The sequence below is a fragment of the Neophocaena asiaeorientalis genome, unplaced genomic scaffold, assembly GCF_003031525.2.
Source record: "Neophocaena asiaeorientalis asiaeorientalis breed wild unplaced genomic scaffold, Neophocaena_asiaeorientalis_V1.1 scaffold45, whole genome shotgun sequence".
Lineage (NCBI taxonomy): Eukaryota > Metazoa > Chordata > Mammalia > Artiodactyla > Phocoenidae > Neophocaena > Neophocaena asiaeorientalis.
Window position 1 is genome coordinate 6,852,792 of NW_020174642.1, and position 16,796 is coordinate 6,869,587.

The 16,796-nt window shown below is 44.8% G+C and overlaps 1 protein-coding gene across 6 annotated transcripts in view; it reads right to left on the reverse strand.

The window, feature by feature from the left end:
- ERG (ETS transcription factor ERG) overlaps nucleotides 1-16,796 on the reverse strand; it is a 184,302-nt gene that overhangs the window by 58,814 nt on the left and 108,692 nt on the right. For all 6 annotated transcript variants that reach the window (XM_024758273.1, XM_024758269.1, XM_024758271.1 and 3 more), the window contains exon 2: nucleotides 3,214-3,431. In XM_024758273.1, coding sequence (XP_024614041.1) covers nucleotides 3,214-3,431 — 218 coding nt within the window. The remainder of the gene's footprint in view (nucleotides 1-3,213; nucleotides 3,432-16,796) is intronic.

Sequence of the window (16,796 nt, forward strand, 5' to 3'; positions counted from 1 at the left end):
CTCATCCTCCTCCCCCCATGCCCCTCACCACCCTGCCCCTCTCCCCTTGCTCCACACCAGGCTTGCCATTTCCCATCAAGTTACCAGGCAAATGCAGGCATCCGTGCCCGCCTCCCGGGCAGCGGCTGCTGGGCCAGCACCACCGGACATCCAGGAGGAGGACAAGGACCACGACAAGGCTGACTTCCCTCGGCAGCCGCCACTGAAACACATCCCAGTTTGCTCCCAAAGCTGGAACTGCCTTTAACCATCCTCTGAGGGGAGCATTCTGAGCATCTTAGGATTCCATGAGGGCCTGAGAGTGGAAGCTACTGACGCTTCCATCGTCCCCTTGCAAGAAAATGGTCCAGTTTCTCCAAAAACGATTTCCTTTCCCAGGAAAGAGACCCTCACCTGAGTCCGCAGCTTCGCAGCTGCCTGACAGACGAACGGCCAAGAAGCTTTCCAAGGTCAGCCGGCCGAGGAATGCGGGAGAAGCTTTCTGGCGGCCCGTGTCTTTCTTGGGGACTTGAAGCCCCTAGGCCAGGCTCAGGGTCACCTCAAGTCCCCCCACCCATCGCGAATCCCTGTGATGACCACCTCGGGCTGGGAAGGCGGCCCCAGGGCTTGGCCAGGAGGGCAGGTGGACATCAGCTCTTGAAGGGAAGCACAGGCCGGCATTGACGGAACCGGTATTCACACTTCTCTCTTATTTATTTATTTATTCGTTTATTTGTTTGTTTGTTTGCTTATTTATCCATTCATCTATTTAAATTCAGCGAGAAGGAGAGAAAGTTTCATTTCTGCAACATTGTTCTCACCTCCTCATTCAGTCTCCTTTCTGAGGCTTGCGAAATCCAGATTGGCATTCCTGGAGCTGGCCCTAGGCCAGACTCCACAAATAAGGGCCAGGGCATGGCTCGCTCTGCCAGCTGCCAGCTGGAGACCATCTCAGTGCCCTCTGCCCGAAGCGTTCTTTCCCTCTCTAATTATTTATCTTCCACTCTCTCCATCTCCATCTCTATCCCTCTCATCACCTCTCCCTTGCACACACAGTCTCCCTCTCTCTCTCACACACACACACACACACACGCACACACACACATGCACGCGTGCACACACACGTGCTAATGTATCTCCCATAGGTAGAAACTAGCCTTGGAAGAAGAACGTTTTAGAAATGCATCTTGCTCTTAATGCTCCCACCGTGACTGCCCCGGCATGCCTGGGATCACGTGACTCCATCAAAAAATAGAATCCATCAATGTTTACAGGGTTGGCTCCACAACTACCCTTTTATATAAACACCGCTACCTTCTTCAGAACAGGATTAACCTGCATGCCTCCAAGTCTCAGAAACAGATACAGCGACTGGTCAGTGGAACCATTCTATCATATGGATAGGATCTACCTGTAACATATTTACATATAACGAGGAACTGGCCAGGACTCTGGCATCCTGGACCCTATGATTGCCTTTTCTACCATGGTCCTTTCAGAAATCTAGGAATTAGCCCCTTGATGAGGTCTAAGATGGGTCTGCCTTGGCTTGAATTCCCTTTAAAGGACCAGCGCTGTAGCAAATAGGCAACATCAGAATTATCGTTCCCACTTTCAAGAAGAAACTCGACGCACAGAAGTGAACTGACTTCTCAGGGCCCAGGGAAGTTCTGGCCCCTCCCATCTCCCTGTTTGGCACATCCAGCCTCATGGTTGACATTCCCTCTGAGGGCTGTGACTTGGCACCTTCACGGACACCACACTAGAAGTTGATGCAATGGTTTCCAGCACTTATAAAACATGACACTTATAAAAAACATATTTCGCATTAAAATATATACGTAGCAAAAAGGGCCTATTATAGCTGCGACAGAGTGGGAAAAATGCACTGGGTGTGGAGTCAAACACCCTTGATTGGAATCCAAATTCTGAGTTGCTTTAAGTGCTGATTTGGGTTAGCCAGAAAATGCCTGAATCTCAGTTTCCTCATCCATCAAATGGGGATAAGCATTCCTCACAGGGCTGCCCAGAGGCCTGATAGGCCATCAGATGTAAAAGGGCTTCATACATAGTAAAGCACTAAAAATTGTGAGCTGCTCTTGTGACTCTGGGCAGATCATACAAATTTAAATGAAATTATTCTTTCTTTGTCTTGAGATTTGATACAATTCTTTCTGAATATATATGGGGTATTATATCATAATTGAAATCAGCCTGACTCTTCAAAACTACATCCAATGAAATGCTTTTGTGGGCTTCCCTGGTGGCGCACTGGTTAAGAATCCACCTGCCAATGCCGGGGACACAGGTTCAAGCCCTGGCCCGGGAAGATCCCACATGCCATGGAGCAACTAAGCCCGTGCGCCACAACTACTGAGCCTGTGCTCTAGAGACCATGAGCCACAACTACTGAGCCCATATGCCACAACTACTGAAGCCCACGTGCCTAGAGCCTTGCGCTCCGCAGCAAGAGAAGCCAGCGCAATGAGAAGCCCCTGCTCGCTGCAACTAGAGAAAAGCCCGTGCGCAGCAACGAAGACCCAACGCAGACAAAAATAAATAAACAGATAAATTTAGAAAAAGAAAAAGAAATGCTTTTGAGTGTCAGGGATAATACATTCGATAATTCACTAATACATTCTAGGTGACCGCAGCATTATTGTGACAAACTCAGGAGAGTTAATACTTATGGGTGACACTGGTGCTTGGTTTTAAGTGTAAGTAAAGATGAGAAGAAAAAGCAAGCATCCAAAGAAGGTGACAGAGGAGAGAAGGCTGGGGGGCGGGGGGCTGGAGGACACAGGAAGTAGGTGAAGTAGGTCCATTAGCAATGTCATACGGCTTGGACATATGCTACACTGCCTGGCCACTAGCTGACACTCTCCCTCCATGAAAACAGAAGACAGCTTTACTTTCCAGGCAATAAAAACCTCAGAGACAAATTCTGCCATATGTGGGCAAGGCCCCCTCCCACAAAGCCCTCACGTCTGGGAAATGGAATTGAACATCTCATCTTCAAAGCGAGTTCTCGGTAAATGTACTACTGGTTTTACAACCTCTATCCTCCACGCAAACCACTGGAGAACACATTTTCTCAGCATTGCCCAGTGTTACTGTTCAATGCCCTGAGTTTCTGAAACCATCTCGGGGGAAGCGTGATCAATTTCCACTTTGCCTTTTCAAGGGGTGGGAAAACCAGAGGTCTGGGAGAGCAAGAGCCAGCGGTCTCCTTACCTTGAGCCGTTCACCTGGTTAGGGTTACATTCCATCTTGATGGTGACCCTGGCTGGGGGTTGAGACAGCCAGTCCTGCTGAGGGACACGCGGGCTCATCTTGGATGTCTGTCCATAGTCGCTGGAGGAGGACGCGGTCATGTCCGTCTTGGCCAGGTGCGGCGTGCCGTATGCGCACTCAAACAATGACTGGTCCTCGCTCACGACCGATAACGCTTCCTGGACACCCAAAGAAACACACAGTCAGGACGTTCCAAGGGACAGTCATGCTTCAAAAAGTTGCTAACTGTACGGTCATTTCTAACTGGGACCCCCTTTTTAGGTCGTTTTTATGGTATCCATTTCCACCTTTCAGCAGCAAAAGGGAGCTGGCTTTCTTTCCCCTAGAGACAGTAAGAGTTGGAACTGGCCGACCTAGAAAAACTTTTGTGCAGGTCTCCAAACATCCCAGCCTTGACCACAGCCGTGCAGATAATACCCATTTTAATCTCAACTCAAGGAAGTGGAATTTCAAAGGTCTTAGAAGACATCCAATTGCATGTGTCATTATTTGACAAATGCAATCTATAATTCAAGCAGACAGGGTACAGAATGGTCGTGAAGATTAAAAAAGACATGTGACGGCTAACACCTAAGCATCTGGCAAAACTGCCACATTCCCAGGAGATTTTGAAGAAGAGCTACTTAGAAGAGTGAGGGGGAAATGGGGCACCAAAGGACAAAGAGACAAAGGTACGAATTTTTCCACTCCTAAGTTCTTAGCTGAAATAGTTTCAAGTGGCGCTTCCATGACGGTGAACATCTGGATGATAAATGAACCAAAAAAAAAAAAAGCTGTGATTAGCCAGAGGTCTCCAAATACCAAGATGTTTAAAATACCTAGATTGCTGACTAGCTCTTTTTTTTTTCTTCCCCCTTACTTTCTATTCCTATCTTTGCTCATTTTGCATGATTGGGTGAGAAGAAATAGAAATGTGTCATTGTTGGAGCATTCTTCTGTGGTTTTAAGTCAAACAAGTGGTTAGCCTATGGCTAGGCGGACATTCTACAGCCAAACCAGCAAAGGCAAATTCGATTGGGAAATTTCAGCTACTTGAATGACGTATCATGCAGCAACTACACAGAAGAACTACGAGACCATCCAATTTTGCTTTCTATAACCAAAACAGAAATCCATGTGATAGTTCATGGTTACTTCAGTCCTTGGGCACCCTCGGTACTGCTATGCAGCTGGTGAGAAGCAAATGCTGTCTGGGTCACACATGTTTTTTAAATGGAAACTTTGGAGCCAGTGGGGACTGTGGAGACCTTCTTGTCCAAACTCCTCATCCCCCAAATGGGAAAATCTGAGACCCAGGAAGGTTGAGACCTCACCTTGAGGTGAGCTGCCCAAGATAAAGCAGGGATTTAGTGAGCACACTGGTGAGTGCTTTATCTTCAGTTCCCTCCTATCCCCACAGCCTAGGAGGCCCTTCTTATGTTCCTTGGTTGCCGATAATTGTCTACATTAGCACTCCTTTCTTATTCTTTGAATTGATACTTAAATAAGTAAGGATGTTCCCCCCACCCCCGTTAATAATAGAGCCCTACGAAGCAGCCTTTCTAAGACAGAAGCCCCCCCACCCCACCTCCTTACACAGAAGTGTCTGAATCTTTAGGGAACACATGCAATTTCACAAAGCACCCCCCACCAATCCAGTGTGTCCTCCCCCACTCCATCCCCCATCTACCCAGGGACCAACTTCTTCATCACTCCCCGAGTACCTGAACTTCACTGCCAGGCACACGGTGCTGTGAACCAGTGAGCAGGGAGAATCAAAAGGAACAACCTCAATGCTCTGGCTCTCAGAGTGGAGGCCAGGTGTCTGTGCATGGATAACCACCCCCTGCCACCACCCACCGCCACGGTATCTCTAAAATCTCTTAGAATCGCAGCCCTGTGACAGTTTGGGAAAGAGTAAGTTGGGGGTTTAAACAATAACTCAAAATGTAGAAAAGGATGGGTTGTGCCAGCCAGAGAATCAGAACCAGGCACAAGGAAGAAAAGAAAAAAGGAAGGCATCTTGAACCGCCAGCAAAAGCAAACTCATCAACAAACAGACGGCAACAATCCGAGAAATGGGCACGGTAGATTCGGCAGGGGAGCCTGAGTCACGTGGCTGTCTCTTCCAGTCACAAACGGAGTGAGGGGATGTAAAGAATCTAAACTCACAGACATGGGTTTAAAAGTCAAATCGGCACCACGGACTTAGTGCAGTCCTGCTAATTAATAAAGGCAAAATTATAGCTTCTTCAATAAATTGTGCAAGACAGGGTCTCCTTTCCCATCGCAGCGCTGGATGGAATGGTTTTACGCACTCAGAGCAAAAAACAAGGCTGAAGGCTGCCTCCATTCTCCCGCCGGCTCCTGCAGACTCCACCAAGCCTCGGAGGGGAATACCATGCTATGTAATGTCAGCGTTGGCTCACCGGTGAAGAGAAACATGAATAAATGTGTGATGTGTATCAGAAATTGGTAGAAACAGGTTAGATATAAGGAGCAGGCTAACCTTTAAATCACAAATGAGAAGAAAATGGCTTTCACAACAAAAAGAGTAACAATGTTAAAATATGAGTATCTCCCCAAGATAAAGTAGGATATTCTCACAAACACAACCAATGACCAAATAAATGTAGCTTAAGATTTAAAAACTGGACCAAAATACTAGAACTGAAACCAGGCTTCAGTGTGTGCTTGGAGGGGGAGGAACCCAATTCTCACATCTGGCAAAGCATTTTTCCACCACATGGTTTTCTAAAGAAAGAAATCAAAGTTAATTGAGATCGATTTAGGAAAAAAAAAATCTACAAAAGCTAGAGATAAGATCTTAAAATTCTCCTCCAAGTCAGTACTGAATAAAAATGAGAAAGGCCATATACTTCAGAATATCAAAAGTTTCTTTTGTTCGCTAGAGGAGAAGCAGTCTAAAAATGAGGACGCTTCAGGATAAACGTTTCATTTCCAAAGGGGTGAAACACAGTCCATATTCTGGAAAGACAGCCCATGCCCCAAAGTGATGCTAATTAAACCAAGGCAGGCAAGCACCTAGGGTTAAGTACAAGTCAGGAAAAGGAAACAAATGAATAAATGGAATATCTCACTCACACACATACACACACACACACACGTGCGTGCTAACTTAGCACATCTAAACAATAGAGGAGTCAAAAGAAGCTGAAGGGTGGTCTTCAGAGACCTGCTTCAAAGAGGACCACGAAAATTAACTGCTGTTCTTTAGAAGCAAACAAATGCTATGTACCAACAGCATGGCTTTGTTCACCCACTTGACTTTGTATATTACATGTAGGTTTCATCATCCCTTTGGTTGCAGTATGAACGACAGAGGCTGAAGCATAGGATTCTCCCTCCCCAGCAGCACTGGGACTTCAAAGCAGGGAAAGGATCTAGCCTAGTAGGATTAAAACCAGAATGGATCGCTACACACAGGCTGGTAACCAGGAACACATGAGTCCCTCAACTGTAGCTCTGCAAGTGACTCTTCCTGGCCTCGACGGATGCTGTCCCTGCTTCCCTGCCATCTGGCTTCCCTCCTTGTCTGTGGTCATCTCACCTACCTACCTGCCTACCTGCCAAAGCTGTCGGCAGATGCCCTAGGTAACATGTATGGCTTATTCCCTCAGCACCTTCGGCCAGACGTGGGGACTTGCAAACTGCTTTGGCTGCTTTATGACAGAGAACTCAAAAAAAAAAGTCCAAACCTGGCAGAAATGTGGCATAATTAATTAATATGCCCACCTCTGTGTTACTATAAAAAGACATGAACTTTAGATTGGTGTGTGCGTGTGTGCGGGGTGTTCTTTTCTGTAGCCCCAGGAAAGCTGGGATATTTTGATGTGCCCAGTGGCAGGCTACCAATGCCATTTTTCATGAACTTATGAGAAATGCATAAATTCTAAGCGAACTGCCCCCAAACAAAAGGGACCGCCGTGTTAGTATACAATGTTTATTATTTCATTTGAATACTGAATATGCACCAATGACATGTGAGGACCACTTCTTCAGATTTTGGTCATCACAGTTGACTGACAGTTCTAGAAAGTGAAGAGAACTCAACTAGATTATATTTCATACATGAGACTAAAATACGATTCTATTTTTAAGTAACTAGATTTGGGTAAAACAAAGGTTCCAAAATGCTTAGATTTTTTAAAAAAATTAAAAGTCGAACGCACTTTTAAGCATACTGACATTTCCAGCAAATGATTTCAGACAGCCTAAAACAGATGAATTTTTTTCTGTAACAGATGAATAGTTTGAGAGGCTCCTATGTTTCCAGCAAAAGAATTATAAAATAAGGGTCTGGGCTCAATTTTGCTCTTAACTTTTGATCCCCATGGTTCATAAAAACACTGAAATGTCAATCCAGAGAACCCAACATACTTAAATTTTCATGAAAATCTGGGCGTGGTAAAATGTTGAAACTAAGAAAGTCTTAAGGAATGATCGGCTCTCTTTCACAGCTGGAGCCAGTGAAGCATACACAGGGAAATGATCCTTACATCATTTTCAAAAATCCAGAGGAGGGCCAGAACTAGGCGTCCAGGGAACAGGATTCCCAAATTCACCCTCAGTTTCCTCAAGTCTTAGGTGCCTCAAATAGTTATGAAAAACAAATGGAAAAACTAAGTGGAACAAGCATGTTAAGATTATGGTCATGCTTTAGAAAAAAAAATTCTTATAGAAGTCTTTGGTATCACAATACACTTTAGGAAGCCAAGGTCATCTTAAATCAATAGTCTGCCTTTCCCCCACACACATAACCAATCAGAATCTGGAACATCACATAACTGCTTACACTGCGATCAATAAGCCATCTTTAGCCACAGTCTCTTGACTCATAAACAGCTGATCCATCACATAATAAACCAGGTTACCTTGGTAAGCACTTCATATGCAGTATCCCTTTCAATCTTATTACACTGATTTTAAGATACACCTTTTTTCACATTTTACGAGCTCTGAAATCTGGATGCATCTCACCATCGATGGCATGTCATGGGTTATTGGCAGCATCTCTTCTCCTTTCACGGCCGGTAAAATAATGGTTTGTTTTATCATCAATGACATCTTAATTTTATGAAATACAGTCCTGACAATAGTCTTATAAGGTCAGGTGTCATTCCTGCCCACAGGTGAGAAAGCAGGATTGGGAAGAAGGGTAATGTCAACATGAGGACAAGGTAGCATCAGCGTTCGTGTTGGGGAGTGGAATCACTCCCTGAGGCTGTACACTCGCCACTCTGGGTGTGACCAGAGAAAGAATAGGTTGGGCTGATGGAGGTCAGATGCACAGGGCTTCACCGCCTTGAAACAGCTGTGGAAGAGCAGAGCTGACAGCACAAGTAAGAGACGGAACCACCTAGAAAGAGAGAGGCTGGTGGAGGGAAGAGGTGGGAGAAGGCTGAGGGGATAAATGCCCAGAATCCCAGGACTTCGATGGAATTAAAGGATCAGGAGAGTAAGTGGAAAGCCTGTTGGAAACTAGGAGGGAAATTCCTAAGTACAACACGCTCTCTTATGAGGCTAAAAGCTATGTAGCAATAGGTCCCAGATACGTTTAATTAGTCTTTCTTACTTAATAGTTTAAATCAACAAACCTGTTCTTTTCATTGGTTAATCAGATAATTCAGACCCAAATTGATGGCCGTGTATTGGGGTGTGTTCATTGCAGGAGGATGCCTGGCTTCTCAATCAATACTGCAAGGGAAGAATAGGGCAGGTAGGAACACCATTTATAAATGTTAGAGCCAGTGCACGTGGTGGCCTTAAATGGATGTCTGCAGACCTAATGATACTGGAAAACTATTTATTAGGCTGTCTCAAGCCCAGTTGTTTATAGCTTCTCGGGCTTCCCTGGTGGCGCAGTGGTTGAGAGTCTGCCTGCCGATGCAGGGGACACGGGTTCGTGTCCCGGTCCAGGAAGATCCCACATGCCGCGGAGTGGCTGGGCCCGTGAGCCATGGCCGATAAGCCTGCGTGTCCGGAGCTTGTGCTCCGCAACAGGAGAGGCCCGCGTACCACAAAAACAAAAACGAAAACAATTGTTTATAGCTTCTCTTCAAGGCAGAGTGCAGTAGATGCTTCTGGAAAGTCTACTCCTAATCACATTCAGAGGATAAAAAAGCAACACAAATACGTCTCTAGGAAAGACCTCCACTCCATGTGCCCAACAAAAGGCCAATCCTTCCAGAATTTTATTCTCAACGTGTATATTTTTGCATTTGAATATTGCCAACATCTCATGGGATGAGAAACTTCCTCTGACCGGTATCTTTTAATTACAACACAAAAAAAGCCAAACAGTGTGAGTTAAAAGATGCATTGTCAGGCTGAGTGGGAATCATTTTGCCCCGTCTTGATATTATTTTCTTTCCTTAATTCTTCAGCGGAGGAAACATTAAAATCATATATTAAATGCAGCATCTAGCTTTGTGCTCACGTTTTTCTCATTTAACACATTGCTATTTTAGTCCTTCAAAAATATAAAAATCTTGGATTAACCTCAAAGGAAAAATGTATGTAGGCAAATGAAGTCCATCTAAAGAGAGTGTTTCCCCAATGTGGTATCGCTTCAGTATCAAACACGTTTACAACTGCAGTACCAGCCCAGCGCTAAGAGAATGAAACCCAGGACTGGTGCAGAGATACAGACATACAAATATATTCATATACATGCACACACATACATATTCATACGCACATGTATGCATACACACACATACACATATTCATATACACATGTCAATTTCCATATACATGCCTATACACACACACATAAATATATTCGTATTCACACACATACATATTCATATGCACATACACACATGCATAAACAGACACATATCCATACACATGCATATTCACACACAGTCACACATATACACATACATATGCACATACATATCTGTACATGCATACATGCATATTCATATTCATACACATATATGCATATTCATGCATATACATATACACATATATTTACATACACACATACATATTCATATACATACATTTACATACACACATAACACACAATATATATATATATATCCATCTATCTCTCCATCCTTACTATCTTTGCTCATTGAGCACTTTAGAGGACCTGTACACAGTCCTTATTGGTCAGCAGACCCCCTAGGGAAGATGGTGCCTAAATGATGTAGAAAACCAGGATTCTTCCCTTTTTGCCTTGATTTGTTTCTTTCTCAAACTCGAAGGTGCTTTTCCTCCCCTCAGCAAATCCCTTCAAGAAAAGACTGATCTGGAAACCAGTCTCCTTATGACCTTCAGACGAATTTCCCTGCTCTGAACTCACCGGATTTCTCCTTGGCTCTGAGCAGCGTAGCCAGTCCTGGGAATTCTCTTGCTCACATACTTCTCCCCCAACTGCTGCCTTTATGAAGATATGAGCATTTCCAGGGCAGGATCCTGTGTGTGTGTGTGTGTGTGTGTGTGTGTGTGTGTGTGTGTGTGTCCCTAGCATCCAAACAGCTTCTTAACATCACATTTTGTTGATGCTCCCATTAACCACAGAACTAAGTCATGAAATCATACGAAATCCCCATCCTAATGCTGTAGGTCCAAAAACTTTTTTCACATCAGAACAAAGGAAAATATACTTGTGAGATGAAGTGTGCAGCCAGTGACCAGGAGTTTGGAAGCTAATCGCCCTGGCACTATAGCCTCAGCCATACGATCCTGGAGCACATTACTGCAGGGTTTTACCTGAAATCTACGTAGGCTTGAACTAGGGACTCTGCGTAGTTAGGCAACATATGAAATAAATGACTTACTAGAAAATGAACACTAGCAAAGCAAGGAGAGAAGCATTCCATGGCTAAGCACAAATCCTAGAATGCTTGCGGAGATTGGAGCATTGTAGAAAAATGTCAAGGAGAGAATAGTTAGGTTCCACATAAGGAGAACTAGATTTAAATGAACCTCAAAAAATTAGAAACCCAACAAACATAATTTTAAAACAACCCTTCTGTTTACTTTCTCAGTTCTATGCAGATGCTCTTTGAAACATTTGAAAGGAGGGTGAGATAGGAATATTTAGCCTGGCAATCAGAGAGTACAAGGTTTCAGGCATGCAAGATGAGTTAAGTCTCTGGGTTCTACAGCACAGCATCCTGCTATAGTTAACAATTCTGTATCATATACTCACAAATTTGCTAAGAGAGTAGATCTTATGTTAAGTGTTCTTATCACAAAAAATATATAAAATAGGGAAAGAGGAAGCTTTTGTAGGTGATGGATATGTTTATGGCATTGATTGTGGTAATGGTTTCATATGTAGATACTTATCTCCAAACTTATTAAGTTATAAACGTTAAATACTGTACAGCTTTTTAGTACATCAATCAAGCCTCAGTAAAGTCATTTTTGAAAAAACAAAAGAAACAATGTGTAAGTGATGTTAATAGCTTCTTTGTTTTCCTACAAAGAAACACATTTTCCCCCCATAGCCTTCTTTCCTTCTTTAGAGATGAATAAAAAAGTGTAAAAACATGTGTGGAAACATCCTGTTTGTGTGTTTTAAGTCAGAATGAGTGCAAAGAATGCAGCACTACCCCCTTCAGATCCTTCTGCACCCTCTTGGTTTTGTGGGGGGCGAATTCTACTCCTGACTTTCCATACTTGTCTGTGTTTTTCTAATCACTGTCATCACGTGACACTCAGAGAATTTCATCAAAAACCTTCATCTTATTTGTATCTCATTTGAAATAACTCATTTGAGATGAAAAGATGATTTGCTTTTCACTTTGATCACCAAATTTAGGATAAACAATGGAGATGCACCAAAATGTCGGAGACAGCACAGTAGAGCGTGGTGGCCACTGGATTGGGGCTCCGAAGACCTGAGGTGGAAGCTGCCCTTGGTCACTGGGTCACCCTGGGACTTCCACGACCCCACACTGCTCCAAATTTAGTCCCACGTGAGCTGCTGAGGGCTTGTTACAGACGCAGAGTCTGCGTGTCTGCAGCCCTGCTGAATCAGAATCCACTTCATAACATGAACCTGGCACACTCGCATATTCAAGTTTAAGTCCTGCTGCCTTATCCTTGCTTGAGTCTCAACTTCTTCAACTATGAAGGTGATGTTGATAAGAGCTGCCCCAATCCCAGCCAGGGCTCCCAATGGGCCAAATGAGCTAGTGTATGTAAAAGGTTTTATAAGCCTTAATGTTGCATTTCAACTATTATCCCATCCTGGAAAGCTGATGTGACTGACCCAAATTCTCCATGGGGTTCAAGACGGTGGCTTGGACTATCCATTTCAAATCCTATTCTTCTAACAAGCCACGTGCCAGGAAAAGTACATTGTCTCTTGTATGCCATTAGTCACTCATTCTTTGTTAAGTACTAAATTTAAAAGTCAGGTATCTTTATCTAACATGGGGAGAAAGATGAGCTGGCATCTTTGCTTTTATTGTCGAGAGCATTTAGTCCAATGTGATTTAGCCTTTATGGTGCCCGGTCCAGTTTGTACATGGGTTTTTGGTTGTAATTCTACATTAGTTTGTTGGATGTCAATTCAATGTAAGTTTTATGTGGGAAGGGATCTGGATTACCTGTTGAAAACTGTGGCCTCAACAGCTGGTACGTACCCTGGCATGTTGTTGTTCTCTACAAAATGAGTGGATGAATGGATGAATAGGGTGACTGTATGAATATACCACGTTCTCATAACACAATTCCCGTTCATTTCCCTAAAATTGCACACGGCACACAGCTGATGTTCCTCAAACTCCCCAAAAAAGTCTTCTCTTCCAGGATGTGGGATCCACGATGCTTTTCATCTTAACTTTCCCTAAAACCTCATGAGATTTTTAACAAACTTGGACAAGGAAGTGATTCTACGGCAGTCTTGCTAAGAGGCTCACGGAACTCTTTTACTCTTCTGATTTCTGAAGCTCACTCAGCCCAACCCAGGTTGGGCTGCAAGTGATTCAGGTTCCAAGAGGCACAGAGGACCCTCAGAAGGGCACCGCCATGCCCACAGTGTGACAAAGTTCATTAGCAGTTTTCCTCTATTGGAACAGCTCTCTCTAAACCCCAAGGGAGAGATGGCACATCATACCTCTCACCTCCAGGAGCTCCATGCAAACAGGCAGCTCTATGCTTGGCCTTTTCAAAACATACATTCAGACGCTAAAAACACAGTGCACTGCACATCTGGAATGTGTCTCATCCATGAATCTCTGACACATGGATTCACTGTTTTCGAGAAAATTCCAAGAATTTTATTCATGAGAAAATTTTGGCACAATGGGAAACGCTGGCAAGCATTAGATAGCAGCAGCAGATGTGCTGGCCTCCGCCCCCAGGCCTGCGGCTGGTTCAGCCCGTTTGCATCAGGTACCTATCTCGTGCCTTCAAACTTCCAACTCAAAATTCCCCATAAAAGAGGGAGGCCTTAAGTTTATTAAGTGATGCGGTTCCCCCCAAAATGGGTGCACAGTACCAGATGCACTCTGCAAGTGTCGGGATGGGCATGTGGGAATCTAAAAGGGGCAACAGGAACACAAGGTCACTGATGTGAGATGCAACTGCTCCCTGTGCCTCGTGCCCTGCAGCCACAGCCTCCTCGTCTGTTACATGAGGGTCTGGTCTCCTGATGTTTCCTTCCTGAGGTCCCTCCTTGCGCCAAGATGAAATCTACTGTATTTAACTGGTGACATTCTCTTCCTGCCCGGCCCAAACCACAGGCCCCACCTTCTCCATCTCTGAGCAGCTATGTGCCTAAGGGGAAAACCTATCACCTGGGGAGCTGCCGAAAGTTCCTATGAGTTCAGGTTCAGAGTGAACTATGGGCTCTTTCCAGGCTGCCCTGGGTTTTAATTTCCTCTGGATAACTTCTTCCATGCTCATGGTGGGAGGGTAGTCAAGACCCTGAGAGCTCATTTCATGTCTTCAACTGCCATTAGGGCCTAATCTCCTGCATGGGAACTCTGGGTCTGTTCAGAAAACACATCAGCCACAATAAAATACAGTTCTACTAACAAAAAGTCTTACAGAGACTGGGAGTCTCGTGGCGGGAGGGAGCATATGTAAGAAGCCCTCACTTTTCCCAAGGTGCTCCAAGGACCTCCTTCCTCTCCTTTCCATCCTCATTCCCAAGTAACTGTTGTCAAGGGCCACACAACGTATAAAGCAGACAGGAACACGAACATTTTCTTTTTCTTAGACACCAACTCCCATTGTGGAAAGAGCTGAGAGCTCACTCACGGTGAAGGACCAGCCCTGCCAACCCTCACTTAGGCTCCACGAATGATGACGCCTCTGTCCCTGGGGCTGGGAGGCTAAGCCTGTGCTTTGCACCAGATTTTCTAGCACATAAATCCGTGCTGGTGGCTGCACAGGAAGGGGACCCAGGAGCTAGGGTATCATGACCTTTGTTCCCGCTCTGCGCTGAGCTCAATCTCTATCATGTAGTTCAGGGCACGAGAGAGGACCCCATCATCAGAACACTTTTCATGCACCAACCAGCTGGTTACCAGCGAGACCTGATTTTTACAATTCTGGGAGTGTTGACCTCAAAACCTAATACGTTTGAATTATGCACTGCAAACTCGTCCAACAATTTCAAACTACGTATACATATATCATACGCAATGAGGCTCTCCTGAGCCCCTCTGTAAATTGGTCTCTTTAAAAATCTGTAGATCCGTTCCTACCAAAACCACTCTAACCTGCAGAAAAGCTTGGTGGCCTGAAAATCTTCATGATGTCTATCTACCCCAGGGTCTAAACTTCGGTTTTTAGATTGTCTCTTTACTTGGACCTCTTTACTTATTATGCTGAATCCCCAGGGAGGAAGCAGAACCATGAATGTCCATGTCTACCCACCTTTTCCAGGAGAAAGAGGACGTTTCCAGGGCTCAGAACTGTGTGCAGTGTTTTATACATGTACAGGCACAAAGAGAGCTGCTGGACAGGTGAGAGGTCTGTGCAGACGTATCTCCTTTCCGAGGGGGTGGAGTTTCCTGTCACCCACCCATCTATTTTGCATAATGAGCCTTATGGGGCGGGGGCACATCTACTTAAAAGGGCAACTTACTTAGTACAAAAGATGATTTGCCGTCCTGTCTTCCAGTCTGGTAGACTTGCACTGATCACTATTTGCAAGCAGAGGGACACTTTAAAAATTTAAACAAGGTGTAAAGAACTGTGAACCTTGCTTTTCAAAGTCTGATCCTTGGACCAGCAGCATCAGCATCACCTGGTACTTTGACAGAGAAGCAGAATCCCAGGCCCCAACCCAGAGCTACTGAATCAAAACCCTATTCAACAAGATTCACAAGGGGAACGGCAGGCACATTTAAGTGTGGAGAACTGGGTGAGAGGGTGGTCTAAGTTTCCCAAAAGAAAGAAAAGGCAGGGCTGGGTGAGAAAGGGGAGGAGGAGAGGGCAGACTACTTCTTTTAATTAGAGTGGTCAGGGAGGTCTTCTTGGAGGAGGCGAGCCCTAAGCAAACTTGAAGGAGGCCCAGCGATAACAGAACAAGGCCAGAGGTGGTTTGAGGGTGGGACACAGGGCTCAGGAACAGCCAAGGAGGAAGTATTGTCACAGGAGAGGAGGGACAGGAAGTGCTAGCAGTGGACAAGGAGGTAAGCCAGTTGCGGCTGGGGGGTCGTCGGCAGGACCTGGGCAGTACTGGGAGTGAAATGGGAGCCTCTCTAGATGTCTTGGCTAAAAGCCCAGGGATTGTCTTCTTTCCTAAGATATACTAATATTTTCCACCTCGTATGGGCTGTGCAAAGAAAATACTTTCTATCTTTTGAGTTTTATTATTTTCTTTTTTTTTTAACTTTTTATTTTATATTGGAGTACAGCCGATTAACAATGTTGTGATAGTTTCAGGTGCACAGCAAAGGGACTCAGCCATACATATACATGTATCCCCTCCCATCTAGGCTACCACATAACACTGAACAAAGTTTCCTGTGCTATAGAGTGAGTTTTATTTTTGGGTTGGCCAAAATGTTCGTTCGGTTTTAAGTAAAAATAAAAGACATTTTTCATTTTCACCAAGAATTGTATTGAACAATGGATTCACCAACACAACGAACTTTCTGGCCAGCCCAATATTTTCAAAGCTCAATGTGACTTGCATGCATGTATCGTGCACACCACATGTACACCAAAAGCCCCACCTCACAAAATGTTACGGCCATCCTTTGCTCCCCATGCAGTGGGGGCTTCTGTTCGTCATCATACAGAGGAACTGTGGGAATTCAGAATATGTGTTTTTCATTCAGAGAGTCTGTAAATGGCCATGACCGCTGTTAAAAGGTTTTGCACAGACAGTAAATACCTCCCTGAGGCTCCTCTGCCCCCACCACTCTTCACGGGCAGCCTCAGGGAGCCCTACCTCTGGAATCAAGAGGAAACACAGCACCAAAGGGATCCCCTGATCCCAAGTCAGCTGTGTGAGGCCCACAGATTCTGGCAGCTCTGGTGGCAAATGACAGGCCAGAACATCACTTCCTGCTGCCCCCCCCCCCCCCCCCGCCCAT